Source organism: Cupressus sempervirens, chromosome 1, assembly GCF_028749045.1.
Source record: "Cupressus sempervirens isolate cs-2001-9-10 chromosome 1, ASM2874904v1, whole genome shotgun sequence".
NCBI classification, from domain to species: Eukaryota; Viridiplantae; Streptophyta; class Pinopsida; order Cupressales; family Cupressaceae; genus Cupressus; species Cupressus sempervirens.
The window spans coordinates 247,000,008-247,021,520 of NC_143118.1; the positions used below are offsets into that span (position 1 = coordinate 247,000,008).

A 21,513-nucleotide genomic window follows, 5' to 3' on the forward strand; every position below is an offset into this window, starting at 1 on the left:
AAAAATAGCAACTGCCCATAATAGACTTACTAAAAATAGTAAGTAATCAACTGAAACCCCCAAAACACCCTGTCAGTTCACGAGGGTCATTATGATGAGCTAACTCGATCAACTACACAAAATAGCCAAAAACAAGGACATTACAGTCCTCCCTCCCTGAGATTGCTTTTCCTTAAGCAAACCGGTATGAAACAAAAACCTACATCGGGATCCCACAAGAAGCAAGTGATGTCCCCATCCTCACTAAACCGGTTGAATGCCAATGCCGTCATCAAGACCCATATCATAACCTGCAACATGGCACCGAATATTTGCGTTGATGATGTAAAAGTTGTAACATCATTAACTGGTGAATTCATAGGAGATCTCAACATACTCTCCTTCATTATGCCTACCTAATCATCCTGCAAACAATCCAACTTAGGCTCAAGCCAACTCTGTACCCAATGCAACTCCTGAACATGTGAGTCAAATACCAAACTATAAATACTCATCACAGTATAAACTCTATCATCAGTATGATCATCTTCATTGACATCCTCATGCTGTTGTGATGACTCATCCTCAATCATATCAGTGTAAACCCACATACCACGATTCGCTACTCCCTTTGGCCTTAACGCACAAGTATGACCCTTAGAGAAAGGCCCCTTGCACCAAAAGTAAAGCTAATCTTCTCTAGAAATGTCATCAGATCTCCCCCACTGACTTGCCCTTGTCCACAACAATTGGTGGGGACTCCTTATCATCAAGCGGAAGAGCAAAAGATTTCGAAGTGACCTTACTTCAAGAAGAGGACTCCAAGTCACGCGCCTTCCTCATCGCTAATTGTAGAGAAGATGGGTCCAATGACTTCACCCATGCACGAAGTGGCTCAATCAATCCCTCCATGAATAACATCACTTGTCTACAATCCGAAATATCATAAATCATGACCAAAAGCCTTTGGAATTCACTGATGTAGCTCTCCAATCCACCAGAGTGCTTTAACTGAGCCAACTCATGGAAGTACACCTCCAGATCCTTCCTATCAAATCTCTCAATCAAGCAATCCGTGAACTCCTGGTAGGAAGTGATCTGATCATGTCGCAAAGAAACCAACCCATGGTACCACCAGTCATGAGTAGCTCTATCCAGATGTAACACTCCAAATCTGATAGTGTCCACTTTAGACATAGGATGAAAAGCCAAATATGTATCGAGCTTATGAATCGACACTCGAGCTGTAACTCTCCCAGTTCCATCAAAGTGCTCGAAAGTCATCTTTCTAACAACTTGTTTTAACTCATTCTATCGAGGTCGCTGTCTTTTTGGTCCCGGCCTTGCTTTGGAATGCTCCTATTTTTGAGTCAGGAACCTATCAAAATTCAAATGATCTTTAATCGCTTATGGTAAAGCATCCCACTCCGTAAAGTGTGCCAACACATCATCAACAAAAGGAGTGACCTTAGGCTCAATACTGACCGCATCCATCTTAGGTCTTAGAAACGTGGGCCTCCGCAGCCTATCATGAGCATCAGTATGTATGTCAGCTCTTTCAGCAAATCCACCACGATCCTCAACCCGAACCCGATCTGCATCTCTGTACCCAACACCATCTCGGGTTCTATCCTTGACTCGAGATCTATGAGAACCAATAGAAACATCTCAAGCTCTCTCCCTACTCCATCCTCGAGGAAGTGCTATTTGTTGCAAAGTATTATACAACTGTTGTAGTACATTTGTCATCTGTTGTTGCCCAACTGCAATATTCCTAAATGCATGCACGGTATCTCTATCGACCTCAACATTTGTGGGTCATAGTCCAGTGCCACCAAAACCACCCGGACTACCATCCGAACCAAACTGAGTCTCAAGTTCTCCTTCTTTGGGAGGAGAATTATGGCCTCTTCGGGTATAGTGCATACCCAACACAAACCTCCTATCATTAGACATGATAGAAATATCAAATCAAATACTAACTGCACTTCAACCAAGCACTAACCACACTGAGCTCAATTCGTGCAGGCTGGCACGAAATTGCTCTAATACCATTGTAAAAACCCTTTGCCGGCTAGTACTTATAACACCAAAGACATTTTGTCAAACAGTTTGAAATTACCACATAAAATAAATTTTACAAGGAAGAGCCAACTAAATGTTCAATGAAGAACTAGTCCAATATATCTTAGATTTCAGACAACTTCACCATTTATTGAAGAACTTGTCCAAATGCGCTAATCACTACCAGGCTATTCACTTCGTAATTGAATATTGTAATGAAGAGCAAATGAATTTACATCCAAAATCAAAAGGAACCTGGAAATGCTGATTTTAGCTTGATAAGCATCAATAATTACTAACTGTAGCCTTCAAATAAAGAATAGATCTCTATCTTCTTCAACCTTGGGTTACAATTAGCACCTGCAAGGCCCAGATTTTCCAGATTGCCACCCAAAGTCAAAAGCAGCCATCACTGGAGTGATCGCAGGGGTATGCAGCCTGATCGCAGCCTGTTATAGATGATTGTTGGGCTTGTAAAAATGCTTCTCACAGCCTCTAAATGCCTCAGAATACAAATTGCAAGCAATCTGTGTAAATGCCAACTATAGAATTAAATCGCAGGCATTGTGGAATGCATCTAGGCAGCTACAACAGACATGTAACCTTGCAATAAGCTCACATAGCCTATCACAATGACATGCAAGCTCCAGTACAAGCTACGTTGGCCTCCTACAGACGTCCAGTTCAAACGTAGGGCTGTGAATGATGTCTTGGTTGCTGTCCAAACTCTTCAATATATTCCACCTTTGTTTCAACCTTGACCAACAATCTTGAGAAAAGTGCAGGCTTCAATTCGAACCCAAGGTGGACCCACAAAAAAATAGTGTTACTCTCCACACTTCAGGAATTAATTACTAGCAAAATCTCCAAGCCACAGTAGACACAGTAGGAGAAATACGACAAATCCACTATACTTAGCAATGGAATAAAACACTTCTCAGATACAGTGATGAACAATAGAGAAGTTAGGCAATCTTAGCTATACCTCAATAGCTAAATTGCAAATGCAATTCTTAGAATTTCCAACCCTTATACATTAGCAAGGGGATACAGTTAAGAACCCAAGAAAAAGCCACAAAGGCGCAAAATCAAATATTTAATCAAGAGTGCTTTTCCAAATGAAAATAGCTCTCATTTATAAGCTTTTTGTTGGCAAAAGTTTCTGTGAAATTCCACTTCAGAAAATGTGGAAGTTTCCCAAAAGAATTCAACACTAGAAACTTTCCAACTTGCTTTTTAGAAATATTTCTTTAAGTCATTATTATAATAATATAAACATTATTATAATAACGCAACTCAATGAATAAATAAATAAGAGCTCATGTAATTATTAACATGATCAACTGTAGGTGACAACCAACTGCCAAGCCATTCACTGCATTGCTAAAAATAGTAAGTAATCAATTGAGACGCCCAAAACATCCTGTCAACTCATGAGGGTTGCTATGATGAGATAACTCAATCAACTCCATAGACTGGCCAAAAATAGGGACATTACAAAATATTTCATCCTTACCTCTAAATATACTTTGATAGGTTAAGAGTCTTTTGGGGTTAGACGATTTAACATTTCTATACTGTAGTTTTCAAATCACAAGTTACAGTATTTATATCTGATTTTCTCGCGAAGGTTCGGTATAGAATGAGTCCTAACTGTTTGACAAAATGCCTTACTGCTATAAGTGTGTTGGCTGGGAGTTTTTAAATTGAAACTGGGCATTTCTACCACATCAACTGTGATAAATCTGCTGGCTGGGAGTTGTTTTATACAAATTTTAAATCCTACATCATTGATGTCATGAACTTGTTTGCTGGAAATGATCTTGTGACAGTACATTTTCTGCCCTGGGAAAAAATAAATTGAAAATGATAACAAAACAGCTTGCAAGGAATAGGAATGAATTTAAAATTCTTGTTATATCGTATATATTAAAATTTCTGGAATTATGCATTGTTCCATTTCATTCTGTAGCTATGAATTCTGAAAATAATGAGGTAATTTTAACTATGAAAAAGATAGGATTACTTTAGTCAGTATAAATCTTTCGCCAATATCTCATTTTAGAATATAAAATAAAATAGGGAACAAAATTTGAAATATAGCATCCATATCATAAAGTGAATAGAGAGGAGATGATTATTTTCTGCTGAAGCATCATTCACTACAAGGATTAGACTTTACTCTTCAATGATTGGTATTAATAAATGGCAAAACCTCAACTTAGTTGTGCTCTATATCTGTACTTTCTTAAGAGAACATATATAAGAGATTTGAAATACTGAGAACGTCTATATTTCTAAAAACATACCTGTGGCATTCTGTCAAAATTTGAAATATAGCATCCATATCATAAAGTGAATAGAGAGGAGATGATTATTTTCTGCTGAAACATCATTCACTACAAGGATTAGACTTTACTCTTCAATGATTGGTATTAATAAATGGCAAAACCCCAACTTAGTTGTGCTCTATATCTGTACTTTCTTAAGAGAACATATATAAGAGATTTGAAATACTGAGAACGTCTATATTTCTAAAAACATACCTGTGGCATTCTGCCCTCACTACATATTGTAGTATACACTGAAAAGAATAGAATAGGTGATGTTGTTACAGTAGACATGTACCAGGTTCTCATAATTGATAAAGAGAGACAAGTCTATCCAAAAACTAGGTAGGATATATTCCTCTTTGAATCTCTCGTAAAAAATACTAAAATTAAATATGTATATGTCAGATCTCAAATCTTAGTGATGGATAGAGCTGAACAAACACAGTTTAAGCCTTAGTATCTCAGCTCATTCTTCATGCAATTGTGTCCAAAGGTCTTCCTACCATTAACTTGCTGTTGGAAAACTGTTTACTTATGGACAGGTCTTTGGTTATCTCAAACAGTAATAACGTGTTTACCTATGTATGTTTCAATGCTGCTGATATAAATAAACTAACATTCCAGCGGGTAAATCTTCATCTATGTCATCTTTTGGTTGTTGAACTCTAAGTGAGCTTAAGAAACATGCGTATAGGTAAATAATCCACATGCTCAAACTACAACCTTGAACTTAGTATCTTAAGGCTATAGCGGATATTCAGGACTGCTGCCTGATTTGCCCGAGTAGGTGTATGAGGGCAAAGAACTGTTGGGGATGGGTAAAAGACCTCAACAGGGTTCCATCTCCACACCAATTACATCAAACTTAGTACAAATAGAACTACGTATCGTTAGCGAGTGCGTGTTCCATTGGCGTCTTGATCCTGTTGATGTGGGTATGTAGGCAGCCTAGAAGATTAAGGATAACTCTAGAGCATAGATAACTTGGACATAGATTTTGTGGTTACTTACTCCTCATGAAGTTATAACTTTCTAAACTAATAAAACTTGGAAACAAAACTAAGGATTCTTAGGAAGGTACCTATACTTGGTTGGATGCTCGAAAACCGAGAGAGAGTATAGGATGTAGGAAACTCTTGGTAGTCTAGCACCTAGGTACATGGCCGAAACCCAAGGAAGGTGCAGATTTATGTTGACCTTGCTCAGAACCTTGGCACACCCATAGGACTGGCTGTGAAATTCTAACAAGCGACCTTGGACCCAGATGGTCCTGAAAGGTGAAAAACCTCTGACCATAGTACATTGATATTCATGCCCTTACATGAACCATCCCGAATGGATGGAAGAAGACCATTTGAAACAATTGTTTATTTCTATTCCCAACAAATTGAAGATGGTCCAGTTGACCAATTTGTTGCCCTAGACAAAAGAGCCCGGATGTCTAAGTGAGATTATGTTCTGTATGGACTCATCTCTTGAGCAATCCATAGTTAAATCCAAAGAAAAATGCTGTGAATTCTTTGTTGAATTGTCATGATCATTTTTCTAGTAAATCTATTATTCTTTTCTAAGGACAGGTTGGTCCTTACAAATATTAGGTGTTTTACAAAGCCTTACTTGGCAATGCATTCAAACTTGACTCTTCCATTTCCCTCGCGTTATTCTGTTTGTTTATTTATAATTGCACAAAAACTTTTCCTTTCTCTCCCTGTACTTCTTTCTGATGTATGTGTACCTATTTCACCCTAATCTAATTATTGTAATCTCTTAACTGCAAGAATTTCTTTTGGCATGTGAGATATCAAGTTGCTAACAAGTATTTTTGGAAAGATTAGTAACGATATACATAGAGATAGATAGGTAGGTAGATAGGTAGGTAGGTAGACACACACACATGATATAAATCTTTTTTTTTGTGCAATTTATATTTCGTCTGACTTTGTATCTTATTTGCATGTCACAGGGTATTGCAGAGGCTCTGACAAGAGCAGGTGCTGTTTATAAGTATGATTTTTCATTACCCATTCAACATCTGTATGAACTCGTTGATGAAATGAGGGCAAGGCTTGGTAATGCCTTTATACATTCAATACATAATGAGCTTTTGTTTCAAATCTAATGGCAGTCATTCCTATATGATTTTTAGTTGCCATTCTTTGTTCTCGTCAGCAATAGGATGTTTTAGGGAAGACATTAGTTAGACTCATTTACCTTTAATCATTTCTGCTTGGGGAGTTTGAACAATTCTGCTTGAACAGGCTAAGCTTCACTTTCGTATATGTCATTTTGTAGGATATGAATCAATGTTTTTTTATTTAGATTGCAATTGGAAAAATCTAAATGTTGTTTCTTGGTATGCTGGTTGATTTAAAACTAATTAAATAACTTTTTTTAGCTACTTAAAACTATTTTCCTCACAAAAGAATATATCATCACTTGTTAGACAAGAAATTATCACTTTTAACTTCTAAATCATCCAAATGCATCACTGGTTAATATTACAGATTCAATTATGTTTTGGTATCGTATCTTTCTCTTGCAATAGTTTTACTGTTATACTTACTGCTAGAAGCATCTATTGGCTAGTAGTCAGAGTCTATGCTGTCTGTAATATTCCCATCTTCAGAAAATCCTCAAAATTCTAATACTAGAATCTCTTACAACTATAAAATGTATTAAAAATTTGGTTTTCCCCTCAATAATTTAATGAGCATCCTTTTTCAGGAAATTTCAGGAAAAGGTCCTGATAACACAATTTACTTTGATCACTTTTTCTAATTAGCACTGTACCTAATGCAGCTCCAAGAATGAAAATTATAAAGTTTGGCACAGTTGTAGCTCAGTCGTTGAATAAAACAGCACACTGGAGATAAAGGACTCACATAATTGTTAACCAACCACATAAATGGTCAAGGAAGTTACTTGAAATGCTTTTAAAGAGAGTGAAATATGATGTTGCGAGCTACACAGGAAAAATGATTAGATATCTAATGTTATAATCTGACTTAGCAATGCCTCTACCAATAAATAAATTAAGTCTCCTTGAACAACAAATCTCAGCTCAGTGCAATATCTAAGATCAAAATTTATCAGCTACTACTTTGAAGTACAAGATTAAGGTTAGTGCGAAACATCCTATTGAATTTGTAGCATCGTTCGGATATCCTATATCTGATTATTGCTCTCACATATATATAGGCATGTATGTATTATTTGTGTAAATAAGTATTTACTATTTACACTTTACTTAGATTAATGCATTCATATGAGTTGTCATGTAGACAACACAATAGTTTGCACTCCAATTGAGCACATGTTGTTTGCTACATCTATTTACAAGATACACCTTTGTATTCTTATCCTATTATTGCACGTACATTCATGCACAATGGAGGATAATCCACTCTTGGTGGACATGTGCCTAGTTGTTATGCTTATCTCTTGTATGACTCCTAGACATATCAGTTGCCTTTATATATACAGACAGCCTCTATGATGTATTCATCTGAAATCTATTATCATTTGATAAATATTGAATCATTCATTTGATCATCATTTTGTCTCTCTTGTGGTATCAATTGAGTTTCTTGATCTTTGCATTTTCATTCTTTTCCTTAGGCAAATTCTTACATGGTATTAGAGCCGAAGGAGCGTTCATTGGTTAGCCATTGGAGAGCATTTTGTCTCATATCTTGGAGGGCCACGATTCAGTTCTAGGATATCTGTAGTTATTGAGAGCGTCTAGAGCAAGATCTGATCTCACCAATACATTCGGGTGGTCGTTCTGGCGAATTTTGACTATAAATTTGCCTATGTTGGGCAAAAGTCAAATCTGAGGCAATTTTGTTTTTACAAATCGAACTTGGAAGCCTGATTTGCCAATTAGAAATATTAGAAGTAAGCTCATCATGGTGCGGTAACCCATCCAACGCAAGCATTCTCACACTCATGCACCTCATATTTAAGATAGTGGGTGCCCTGTGAAAAGATCTTTGTATCTCATAGTGCAAATCCTGATCCATTTTTTAAATAGTGACAGTCACATCAATGATACCGAGCCCATTCATTTGAGATTTGGCACTCTCAATCCAACTCTAAGGAACCATCAATCGAGAGCTGATGCGAGTCTTTCTCCAGTTGAGCACATGAGTGGATCCGAGCACGAACACGAGACCACTAAGGTGATTTGGACAATCACATTGAGCACAGAGCCAAACCATTATCATAAGCGGCATTTTGAATTGCAGATCCAACACTTTGATCGATAGGCACTTGATTGCATCAAATCTCACGCGGGTCACATAGACATAACAATGACTGGATTTGCCCCAGCCTATGATTTGACATTCGACTTGAGCTTGATCATAGATATTGAGCTCGCCCAAGAGACCCCGCGACATCAACATGAGTCACGAGACTCCACTCTTAGTCATGAGAGCCTCAAACACACGTGTCCTAATTCCATATACGGTGGAGCAACATGTGCTACAAGGATCCTATGCGATGAGAAAGGCTCGATCAAATCTCATCTCTATCGACATTGGAAGCCCAACCCGAACCATCTACATGCGGAATCTACAATCGATCATAGGGTGGTAATCTATATGATCAATTTCCATATGAGGCAATCTACAAAGACCTCGAGGGGCATTGGTGACTAGTGACATTGCATTCCATTGTGTGAGTTTGAGCTCCTCCCAAGCAGCGATCCATTCAACATTGCTATTGCCAAATCGAAATCATTCTAGGCACTCTAGATCGTAGTGAGCTAGAGCATTTTGCTCGTCCACATTCTAGGCACCTAAAATGGAGGAGGATCCAAACGTGATGCGAAAGGGATTCAATCCGGAAATGATAGCTCAACCATATGACTAGAAGAGGAAAAAAGTTACATATCTGGAAGCTCTTTCAAAGCTAGTCTTGGATTTTACAAAGTGGTGGATTGAGTGTAAGCTTGAAAAATTAGTTGCATCAACTAATGGATTCACATATAGGTTGCTTGGTCATAGACCACTTAGGGATGAAAGATCAGGACAAATATCTAAAGGGACCGAGGAAAGAGGAACTCCATCTAAGGATGTAGGAACCAAGAAAGGGAAAGAGGTACCTTGAGAGAAGCATCCTAGGATTGAGGAAGTCATCCAGGAACCTCAAAATAAGAAGCAAAAACATGGAAATGCTCCCTCTTCTCCGAGTCACACTCCAAGTGTTCAAGAGATAGAAACATTTGAAAGGCAGGATGTAAGGACAAGCATAAGGAGATTTGAGCGAGAAGAAAATTTGGATAGGCCAATTCATAATAGACTAAGTATAAATGCCTATGAAAAATCCATGTAAGAAAGAGGGAGAGATCAAGATATCGCTATGGAGGAAAGTCTTACTACAATTTTAGAGCAAGAAATGATTAACGATGGAGATGGTCCACTAGAGGAAGAAACTCCAACAATAGCAATACATCTTCCAAATGTTGAAGCCATAGTTCTTGAAGTTACAGTGGATAGTCCAGGAGGTGAAGAGGAGATCGACGTTTGAGCAATCCAAAGGAAAGAGCAATTTGGTGATTTTGGGGGACCAAAGTATACCCATTCTAGAATGGTTGAGGCAACGAATTCAATTGAGCGAACAAAGGGAGGTTGATCCAGCAATTGAATTACAGGAAATTTTGGACCGAGCAAACCAATCAGAAGAGCAAGGGAAAGCAAGAAGATATACTAAATTCATCAGAGGAGAATTAGGGTCCAGAATCTTGCAGATTGCGACTCCCACAGTTGACAAAGGAAAAAATTAGATTGCTCTAGATGAATACCATTTTACAAAAATAAATCTTGGTCGAGCCTCCCAAGAGCAAATATTAGAAGAATTTGATGACTCTACATAGGCTTTGAAGGATAGGCTGAAGAAAGTGGAAGAAGGGTACGAAAAACAGAAAAGAGAAATTAGGGCCTTATATCAGTATATCAATGACTTGCCTCATCCAGTAAGAGAAGAAGGTCCATCATTTGTCCCTCCAATGGGTGTTTCCATTGAAGTGGTGGATGATATTGACAGAATCAAACGGACTGCTCAAGGTGCAAAGGTTTGGGTCAAAGGAATTCAAGAGGAAACCTTCAAACATGTAGAAGAATTAGTGCAAGTGCACAATATGGCATTAGCTGCACTCTCCAAGATCTAGTGCATTGAGGAATCATGGGTGGATGAGCATATTTACCAAGAAGAGGTGATTGCCGACATTCCGAATCTGATGGAGACCCCAAGCAAGAATTGGTCAATGGTCAAGTTATCAACGAGGGGGATGTCTATGATTTTATTTGATGGTACAGTGCAGTGATCATAGCTAAGGAAATGTTTGAGAGCTTCACCAAGGAATCCACTTGATGAAAGAAGATTGTTGACAACATCAAGCAAGGAATATCCAATGCAATTGCATCCTTGTTATCGCAGAGATTGGTGGAAGAGGAAATGACAATTGATAATCTGAAAGTCAAGCTAGAGTAATTCTTTCAACTAAATATCTATGAAAGAGATGATTTTGAGAACTCCATCTTCTTGAATACAATGCACACTACTAAGAACTTACTACCAAATTGGGACTAAAGCTTAGGAAAAGCTAAAAGAGCAATTACAATTCTAGAATTCAAGCAAGAATCTGCACCAAGCATCAGTATAGAGGAGTTGGAAACAGTGTTGGATCGATTTCGCGCCTTCAGGTGGGGGAATCAAGGATAGATGCATTTAATGCATAGTAGGTGTTCTTAGTGGTCATTTATTACACCCCACTCCTTCCTAAACAAGCATACATAGTGGGCATTTATTACCCACTATAGTAGTGGATTCCTTGTTGCATTAATGTAGGTTCCTTTTCTTTTCCCTAACCCTAATTAGGGCTGATGTGGCATGATCTTGGCCATCGGTTATTGTGATCATCCAGGCCACCTGTTGTAATTGAGGACCTATATTAAGGCCTCAACTCTCACTTGTAAAGGGGGAATTTTTATGAGATTGTTGCTGTGAGCTACTAAGATAATAAAGTTTTCATTGGAACTTGGTGAATACTTGATGTGTCTTAGTGCTTGCTTGTTCTCTTAAATTTCTTCAATTAGATTAAGTTTAGCTTAGTTAATGTGTGGTGATTAAAATGAAGAATATGATGGTGTATTGATGAATTCCTTTGGTCCATATTTTTGACGTTTTAACGATTCTAACTCGTTGTGCAAAGTTAGCTTGAACCCCTTTCATGCATATGCTTAACTTCTATCATTCGTATACATTGTTCTTTATAATGGCGTATGTAGTGGTATGCAAATCTTTGGCATAACCCTTGAAGGTGCCACCAGTTCATGTGTAGTTGTAGTATAACTTGGTGAAGCGGAGCTTAGTAAATTGAGGAATTTGTCCACTAGAGTACTATTTGTTGTCATCACTACCCTTAGGATTAGAATAGAATTCCTAAACCCTATCCTATTTAATTTCTACATATTTTGTGAAATCTCCAAAAAAGTACTTCATTGCAAAACCTTAAGATAGCTCCCACATCCAGTATCGCTTGAAATGAATCTAAATAAACATGTAAGGCCCCTTGTGATCATTAGCAAATCACATCAACCACCAATCTTATCCACAGTCAAGACCTGACATTCAAGGAACCTTGAAGTCATCGTATGATCTTCTAGCAATCTTAGCATACACGAGACTTTATTCAAGAGAGGATAAGATATTTTGGTATTTTGTTCTACCATTTGGTGGGTCATAAAACACACATCAACAAGTACATTATCGGAAGTAGAGTTTACAGAGGTAAAGGAACTTGATTCAGCACATGAGATGTGGACTAAGTTAGAGATGCTACATGAAGGAGATGAGTACATCAAGAAGCTGAAGTTGCAGAATTAGAAAACAAGATTGGAAATTGCAAGAATGCAGGAAGACGAGACGATTAGAGCCTATGTTCGAAGAATCAAAAAAATTGTAATAGGGATAAGGAACATAGGAATAATACTTGAAGGTGAGATGGTGCAGAAAATTCTCAGATCTTTAACACCTTTGTATGAAAACAAAGTAAATGCTATTGAGGAAGTGATTCCTCTTATCAAGGGATTCAATAGGGAGACACTAATTGGTAAGTTACAAGCTTTTGAAACTGCTAAATTTAAAGATTCTTTACCTAAAGTTAAATCTGCATTTATGGATATTGTACATAACAATAAAAGATGCTAACAAAGATTGTGAGCACTAGTAGCAAAAACCTTGAAAATTGTGCTAAGGATTGGACAGAGATAGAGGAAGAAGAAAGAAAGTTGGATGTGCCTAAAGCTTTGATCACGAAGAGAGAAGAAAGAGGTAAGGGAAATTTTCAAGACAAATTACCTATAATCTGTTATCCATATAAGAAAGGTTGTCACTTTGCATCAAGTTGTCCTACCAGAGAATCTAAGGTTAAGCCTAGACTCTACAAGTCAAAATTTTGTAAAGAATGCTTTTGTGTTAGTGATGATGAAATTGAAATTAAGGACATTAACTTTAAAGGACAATGATACTGAAGATGAAATAGGATTTGTTGCAATTAAAGATGAAAGTCCTTTTAAGGAACAAAAAGCTCTAGTTTCACATGTAGACAAGAAATCAGATTGGAATATAGATAGTGGATGTTCACATCATATGACTAGTGACAAAGACATATTTGTTAAGTTGAAAAGGTGTGATGGTGGTGTTGCAAGATTTGGTGACAATACTCCTTGCTTGATAAAAGGAAAAGGTTCTATAACTCTTGATGGTAAAACTAACATAGATGATGTTCTATTTTTTGATGGTTTGAAACATAATCTACTAAGTGTTGGGCAACTTGTAGAGAAAGGTTATCACTTATAGTTCAAAGATGGAAAATGTTCAGTCAGAGACCAATTAGGAAATGTGATTGTAACTGGCGGTAAGACCAGCAGTAATGATTTTCAATTAAACTCTTTTGAAGTAAGTTATTTTATTGCTAAAATTGATGAGAACTGGCTATGGCATAGAAGGTTTTGTCATATCAACTTTGATAACATGGCGAGAATCAGTAATTCTAATCTAGATAGAGATTTACCTAAGATTATGACACCTGCTAACTTGATGTGTAAGGATTGTACACCTACTAACTTGATGTGTAAGGATTGATAACAAGGAACAAATTCTAAAGCAAAACACTTTTACCATAGGGAAGTTGGAATCATTGCACACAGACATATGGTTCTAGAAAGACAAGAACATACTATGGTGAGAGATATTTTATTATTTTTATTGATGATTACACTAGGATTATGGGGGTTGGTTTCTAAGAGAAACATTTGAAGCAGGCGATAGGTTTAAGATCTAGAAAGCTAAGGTTGAGAATGAATCTGGATTAAGGGTACAATGTTTAAGGTCTGACAGAGGAGGAACATTTACATCTGATAAGTTTAATGCGTATTGTGAGGAGAATGGTATTGGTACACATACTTCACCCCCTAGAACACAAAAAAATTGTGTAGCACAAAGAAGAAACAAAACTATTCTTGATGCAGCAAGAACTATGTTGCTTGAAGGTGGGGTAGCACATGTACATTAGAGAGAATTAGTAAATACCACAGTATACACTTTGAACAGAGATCAAATAAGGCATGGAACAGGTAAAACATCTTATGAGCTTTGGTTTGATCATGTACCTACAATTAAGCACTTTAGAATCTTTGGAATTAAATGCTATATCAAGAGATGATGAGATAGGAATATTTGATCCTAGAAATATTAAAGGTACATTCCTTGGTTATTCTACTAAGAGTAAAGCTTACAAATGCTATAATCTAAGACTAAAGAAGATCATTAAAAGTGCAAATGAAAGAATTGATGAAAGATTTCAGATACAAGAGAGAACTTTTGAATATGATTCAAATGACGAAGCTAATCAAGTGAGCACAAGTCAAAGAAAAATTCAGAAACAAAATGTAGAACATGAACAATTCTTTGAGATAGATAATGGATTTCATGTTCAAATTGAGGAGCTAGCATAAGAACAAAGAACACCAAGCTATGTAGCTTTGAATCATCTTGATGAACAGATTATTGGAAATGTTGATAATGGAGTAATGACTAGAGGAAGAATGAAAAATGTATTATGTCTATTTTCACAAGTTGAACCTAAAAATAATGATGAAGCATGCAAAGATGAATCATGAGTTAATGCTATGAAGGAAGAGCTAGAGCGGATTGAAAAGATTAATACATGGGAATTGGTTCCAAGGTCTAAAGAAAAAGATGTTGTAGAAACTAAAAGGGTATTCAGAAATAAAATCAATCAACAAGGACAAGTGGTAAGAAACAAAGAAAGACTGGTATGTAAAGGTTATTTACAATAGGAAGGTATTGATCTTGAAGAAACTTTTTCTCATGTGGCTAGATTAGAAGTAGTTAAGACTTTTTTTGGTATATATAGTTAACAAGAAATTTAAAGTGTGTTAGATGGATTTTAAATCAGCTTTCTTGAATGAAGAATTGGAAGAAGAGTCATACATTGAGCAACTTGATGGATTTCCACTGACAAAACAAGAAAACATGGTATGTAAACTTAAGAAAGCACTTTATGAATTGAAGCAAGCTCCAAGAGCTTGGTATGCGAGGTTAGATAAACACTTGTTGGATTTGGGATTTAAGAAAGGTAGTGCAAGCAGTAACATATACCTGAGACCTAATTCATATGGTCTATTACTTATTGAAGTTTTTGTGGATGGCATTATTTTTGGAGGAAATTGATGAGATAAGTAACAAATTTTCTAAGGAAATGAAAGCTGAAGTTGAGATGTCTATGATAGAAGAAATGAAATACTTTCTTGGACTGCAAAAAACTCAGACTGAAGATGGTATCTTTATATCTCAAGCTAAATATCTTAAGCAATTGCTAGTGAAGTTTGGTATGGAAAATTGCAAACCAATTGGAACTCCTATGGTTGCAAGTTGTAAATTGACCATGTCATGTCCCCTTTTTAGTGACATGTTATTTTTCAGTGAATTTGCTTATCATGGACTCTTGTAGGTAGATGATTTTGGTGAGAGAGTCATTTTGATGATTATTTGGGGATTGGATGGTCTTATTTGCTCTTGGAGAGATGGAGTTTATCATATTTTTATTTTATGTGCTATGCTGGGCCAAAATATTATAACCTTGAGTTGAGTTGCACTTTTTATTTTATAAAGTTACTTTTTATATAAAAAGTGCATTATTAAGGGATTTCATAAGAATATTTTATGGATACTTCTAGAAATTCTTAGAGGCTTCTTAGAAAAGTGAATAAATAGAGTACTTGGCCTCTCATTTGGACATCCCATGACTTGAGTTTACACTACTTTTCTCTTTGAGCATTTGTGGCGCCATCTTGGTCTGCAAATTGTCATTTGATCATTAGGAACGGAGTCTCCTAAGGATTTGCATAACTGATGAAGTGAAATATCCTTTGAAGGGTTGCACTTTGGAAGTGGTATTCAGCTACTTCAAGTTGAGCTTATTTGGTATTTAGACATTTCCAGCAGGGATTGATTTTTCAACCTGGACATACATTTTTGTTCATATCTCACTGTTGGTTGGGAGTTTTATTTTTATTTTCTAGGAGAATTTTCCTTGGAGCTTGGCAATTATTTCTATACCATTTTCGGCACCTTCCAGCCCAACATTTATTTTTTCCAGGTGTCGTACCAGTCTGTACATGTACGGCTGTACTTGCAAGCCGTACAGTCAACAAGTTTGAGGGTAGGTTGGAGTTCATTTTCATCATTTCGTCTTCAACATTCAATCTCCAGCATTTGCTCAATCCAGGTTCTTTCATTTCAATTTGTAGTTGCAAGAAATCCTCAGTTGCATTTAGCCAGTAAGGGTTTGTTTGTAATGTGCCATGTTGTAATGCTCTGAGTTGAAAATCGCATATCATATGTTAAAGCATTTGGTTATTATTGAGTGAATATATTGGCACTATTTTTACATCAGCTATTTGAGTAGATTTGTTGCACAACAATTTCCTTCATTCAACATTTTACTTTCAGCAGTATATTTAGTTTGCATGTCAAGTGTTTGACGAAATTTCACAGTTCAGTATTAGTGGTTATTAGTGGCCTATTGGCAAGGGCCATTACAGTGGTATCAGAGCAGTGTTCTTGCCATCCTATTGGGTAAGGAATCTTTATGCATCCTTTAGCTTTTGGGTATCACAAATATTATACACGCAGGAGAGTAGCACTTGAGGGTGAGCAGGAATTCAGAGATATACTTACTATGGGTGAAAGACAATCATAGAGTCCACCTAGAGTCCCGAGGACTAATGATGATGAGGCTAGAAACTTCTTCCGGGCTATGACTACTGGACAGTAGGAGATAGTTCAATCTATACGTGCATTGACTACTATGATGGAGAGAGTTGCTTAGCCGAGGAATCAGGAACAGGGTAGGGGGACACTAGAGTAGGATAATAGGAGTGTAGCAGGTTCACAGGGTGCTTCTAGGCATAGGTCATGGACTGCAAACAAGCCTACATGTCCTACATTCCTTAGAGAGGCAACCTAGGAGGCAGTAGAGGATGATATGCCAGAGGACTTTCAGGATGATCTTCGAGCTGCAGATGTAGAATGACAGGCACTACCTCCACATGTTCATGAGTTGCTGAATTTTGATTGCTACCTGAGGCAGAGAAGAGAGCACATGAGGAGTAGCAGGCAGAACTGGAGGCCTAGAGGAGGTTAGGACAGTGAGTTGTAGTGAGCTGCTAGCAAGCTCACCTTACCATCTTTCAATGGCAGTGGACAGATGACAGCACAAGCTTGGATCCATAAGTTAGATACATTCCTAGCATTGAGCCCTATGTCAGAGATGGATGCTATCAAGTATGCCACTTTGCATTTAGAGGGCGCAACACATGATTGGTGGTCACATGGTATGGCTACATTGCACCATAATCAGGTGACATCCTATCAGGATTTTGTGGATAGGTTGGTAGAGTGCTTTGATAAGAAAGACTCGGAGGTCTTCTTCCATGATCTTACATAGCTGAGATAGACAAACAGTTTGGAGGTCTACATCAGTGAGTTTCAGAGATTATCAGTGATGGTGCAGGATGTGTCCGAGAGGAGGTTGGTTATACTATTCACAGAGGGGTTCTCTGAACCTCTAAAGGGGTGGGTCAAGGCATTTGATCCCTCTTCATTACAGGAGGCTATGAGGAAGGCACAGAGCATGGAGCTCACAGCACCCTCCAGCAGGTTCACCTCCAGGAGTAGTTCTTCATTCAAGGACTATATGAAGTTTGATAAAAACAAGGGCAAAAAAGGTGATACCAAGGGTAAGTCTACTGCACCTTTGGATATGGAGACATTGACTGACTTGTTCAGGAAGAAGCTATGTTTTTACTGCAAGGGTCCCTACAATAGAGATCATGATTGTCCTATGAGGCCTAAGGGGAAGGCCAGCAGGGTTATGTGGGCTTACTACGAGGGTTCAGATTCTGATAATTCTGGACATGAGGTTGATCATAGTGATGCAGAGCCCGAGGCAGAAGCAGAAGCTCCAGAGACTAAGGAGGAGCCCGAGTTGCACTTTCAAGAGGCACACTTGTCTAGCATTCAGCAGGAAGGATCTTTTAGATTGCGTGGTGTTCTAGCATGGTAGAGAGTTATTACTTTGGTTGATACTGGTGCTACACACAATTTCATTGATGCACATTTTGTTGAACGTCGTGGTATTATGACTGAGGAGTTTGAGGGACTACGAGTACAGGTTGCTGATGGTTATACTCTTAAGTGTAACAGGATGGTTAGAAATTTGTCCTTATGCCTGAACAACTATGAGTTCAAGGCAGACTACCATGTTGTCAACATGGGTGATCTGGATATTGTTATTGGAATGGAGTGGTTGCGCTCATTGGAAGAGATCACCTTCATATTGAAGGACATGGAGATTAACTTTGAAGTGGATGGGAAGCAACACATTTTGAAAGCCATTAGGAATGAAGATATCAGGATTATTTCCTTCAAACGGTTGGAGACGTTAACTAGACATGATGACATTGAGTGGGCAGCCGTATGTACTCTCATGCCTACATAGGAGGGACAACATAAGACAGAGTATCATCCAGACATAGAGAGGTTGAGAGTGAAGTATGACAGAGTCTTCAGTGACATTCCACCTAGCAGACCACTAGACAGAGGTATTGAGCACATCAATGAGTTGGAGGAGGGTGCTAAACCCGTGATGATTACACCATACAAGCATCCTAAGAGGCTCAAGGATGAGATTGAGAAAAATATCAAGGAGCTTCTTGCATGGGTCATATCAAGCCTAGCAAGTCTCCTTTTGCTTCTTCGAATGTGTTGGTGAAGAAAAAGGATGGTGCATTGATTATAGGGTGCTGAACAAAAGGACAATCAAGAACAGATACCCTATTCCACGGATCGATGAGTTGATTGATGAGCTTCACGGTGCATGTTACTTCACGACGATTGATTTGAGATCCGGCTACCATTAGATCGGAGTTAGAGGGAAGGATATTGAGAAGACCGCCTTCAGATGTCATTGTGGGCACTTTGAGTTTGTGGTCATGCCATTTGGGTTGACCAATGGGCCAGCTACTTTTCAATCCACCGTGAATAGGGTCTTCTGTCACCAGTTCAGGAAGTATGTGTTAGTCTTCTTTGATGATATTTTGATTTACAGTCAGACTTGGCAGGAGCACATGGAGCACTTGGAGACAGTTTTGGGGATCTTGCAATCAAAGTCCTTGTATGCCAAGGAGTCCAAATGTGATTTGGGCATGACAGAGCTATTGTATTTGGGTCACATCATTAGTGCAGAGGGAGTAAGGATGGATCCTGATAAGATCCGTGCTATTGTGGATTGGCCTCCTCCAGAGAACCTAACACAGTTGAGAGGGTTTCTTGGGTTGTGTGGTTTCTACTGCAGATTTTTTAGTGGGTATTCATGTCACACAGCTCCTATGACAGATTTGCTGAAGAAGGGAGCCTTTGTTTGGACACCTGAGCCACAAGCTTGCTTTGAGAGATTTAAGGAGATCTTGACTACATGCCCTATATTAGCATTGCCCAACTTCTCGAAGCCATTTGAGCTTCAGTGTGATGCATCTGGACATGGTATTGGAGCTGTTTTGATGTAGGACAAGCACCCCATTGCATTTGAGAGCAGGAAGCTCCGTGGGCCAAAGAGATCATTTAGTATATATGACAAGGAGATGTTGGCTATTATGCATGCATTGGCTAAATTCAGGCAGTATCTCGTGGGTGGTAAGTTTTGCATTAAAACTAATCACAATAGTTTGAGACATTTCCTTGGATAGAGAGATCTCAATGATAGGCAGCAAAAGTGGGTTAGTAAACTGCAGGCTTATGATTTTGACATCTCCTATGTGAAAGGGACTCAGAATGTAGTAGTAGATGCATTGTCATGTAGACCACATCTCAATGCTATGATTCAGATATTAGAGGATTGGAGGCACTTGATCATTGTTGAGTATTCTAGAGATTCGTGGGCATCCAAGATTGTTGATGGGACAGTTGTTGATACTAGGTATACACTTGTGGATGATTTGATTATCTACAAGAATAGGATATTCTTAGTCCCAGGATCAAAGGTGAAGCGTATTGTTATGAAAGCACTTCATGATTCACCTACAGTTGGACATCCTGGATACTTCAAAACGTACAGGCAGGTATGGGAGCGGTTCACATGGAAGGGACTTAAGGCAGATGTGTTGTAGTATGTTAGAGAGTGCCCTGTTTGCCAACAGAACAAACTAGAGCACACCTTTCCAGCAGGGCTCCTACAACCACTTCCCATTCCTGATAGGAAGTGGGAGTGTATATCCATGGATTTCATTACGGGCTTGCCTGAGGCCCAAAGGTGAGATTGCATCTATGTGGTGGTAGATAGGTTGACGAAGTATGCCCACTTCTTTCCCATCACTACTACTTACATGGGAGTGCAGGTGGCTGAAGTCTTTCTCCGGGAGATTTTCAAACTACATGGGATACCCCTAAGCATAGTGAGTGACAGAGACAGGAGGTTCTTGAGTCATTTTTGGCAAGAGGTGTTCCGTTTATGTGGCATTGAGCTCACACCTAGCACCAGTTACCACCCGTAGACTGATGGGCAGACGGAGATAGTAAATAAGTGGGTGGAGGGATATTTGAGGAACTACGTGGCTGGTCAGCGGAAAGCATGGGTTAGATGGATCTATTTATGTGAGTATTGCTATAACACTACCTATCACATGTCTATTCAGATGACTCCTTTCAGAGCATTATATGGCTATAATGCTCCGAGCTTTGTTGATTTGCTTATGAGTGATGTTAGAGTTCCTCGTGCTGGGGACTTGCTTCAGGAGAGCAAGGACATTGTTGATGCTCTCAGAGATAATATTGCTAGAGCACAGAATCAGTATAAGCAGTATGCAGATCAGAAGAGGACAGAGAGGAGTTTTGAATTTGGTGACATGGTTTACCTCATGCTGCAGCCTTACCGACAGTCTACTCTCAGGAAGAGGGGGTCAGAGAAGCTTAAGCCTAGATACTATGGCCCTTTCAGGATCATCAGGCAAATAGGTGAGATGGCTTATGAGCTTGAGCTTCCAACAGACAACAGGGTGCACAATGTTTTCCATGTGTCACGGCTCAAGAAGGCGTTGGGTCAGCATGTTGTGCCTTCGGCAGTTCTTCCTCCATTGGATGATGAAGGAAAATTGGTTCTTGTTCCTGAGTACATCATTGACAGTAGAGAGAGACAGCTCTGTAGGAGGACTATTAGAGAGTACTTGGTGAAGTGGAGAGATTTGCCCGAGGACAATGCCACATGGGAGGGAGAAGATATTTTGCAACATCCAGCTTTTAGATTGCTTGAGGGAAAACAATTTCAGGAGCGGCGGACTCTCATGTCCCCTTTTTAGTGACATGTTATTTTTCAGTGAATTTTCCTATCATGGACCCTCGTAGGCAGATGATTTTGGTGACAGGCATTCTGATGATTATTTGGGGATTGGATGGTCTTATTTGCTCTTGGAGAGATGGGGTTTATCATATTTTTATTTTATGTGCTATGCGGGGCCAAAATATTATAGCCTTGAGTTGAGTTGCACTTTTT

The 21,513-nt window shown here is 38.5% G+C and overlaps 1 protein-coding gene across 2 annotated transcripts in view; it reads left to right on the forward strand.

The window, feature by feature from the left end:
• The window catches only part of D2HGDH (FAD-linked oxidases family protein), a 213,082-nt gene that overhangs the window by 156,231 nt on the left and 35,338 nt on the right, over window positions 1-21,513 (forward strand). For both annotated transcript variants that reach the window (XM_089822015.1, XM_089822007.1), the window contains exon 12: window positions 6,340-6,445. In XM_089822015.1, the coding sequence (XP_089678141.1) occupies window positions 6,340-6,445 (106 nt within the window). The remainder of the gene's footprint in view (window positions 1-6,339; window positions 6,446-21,513) is intronic.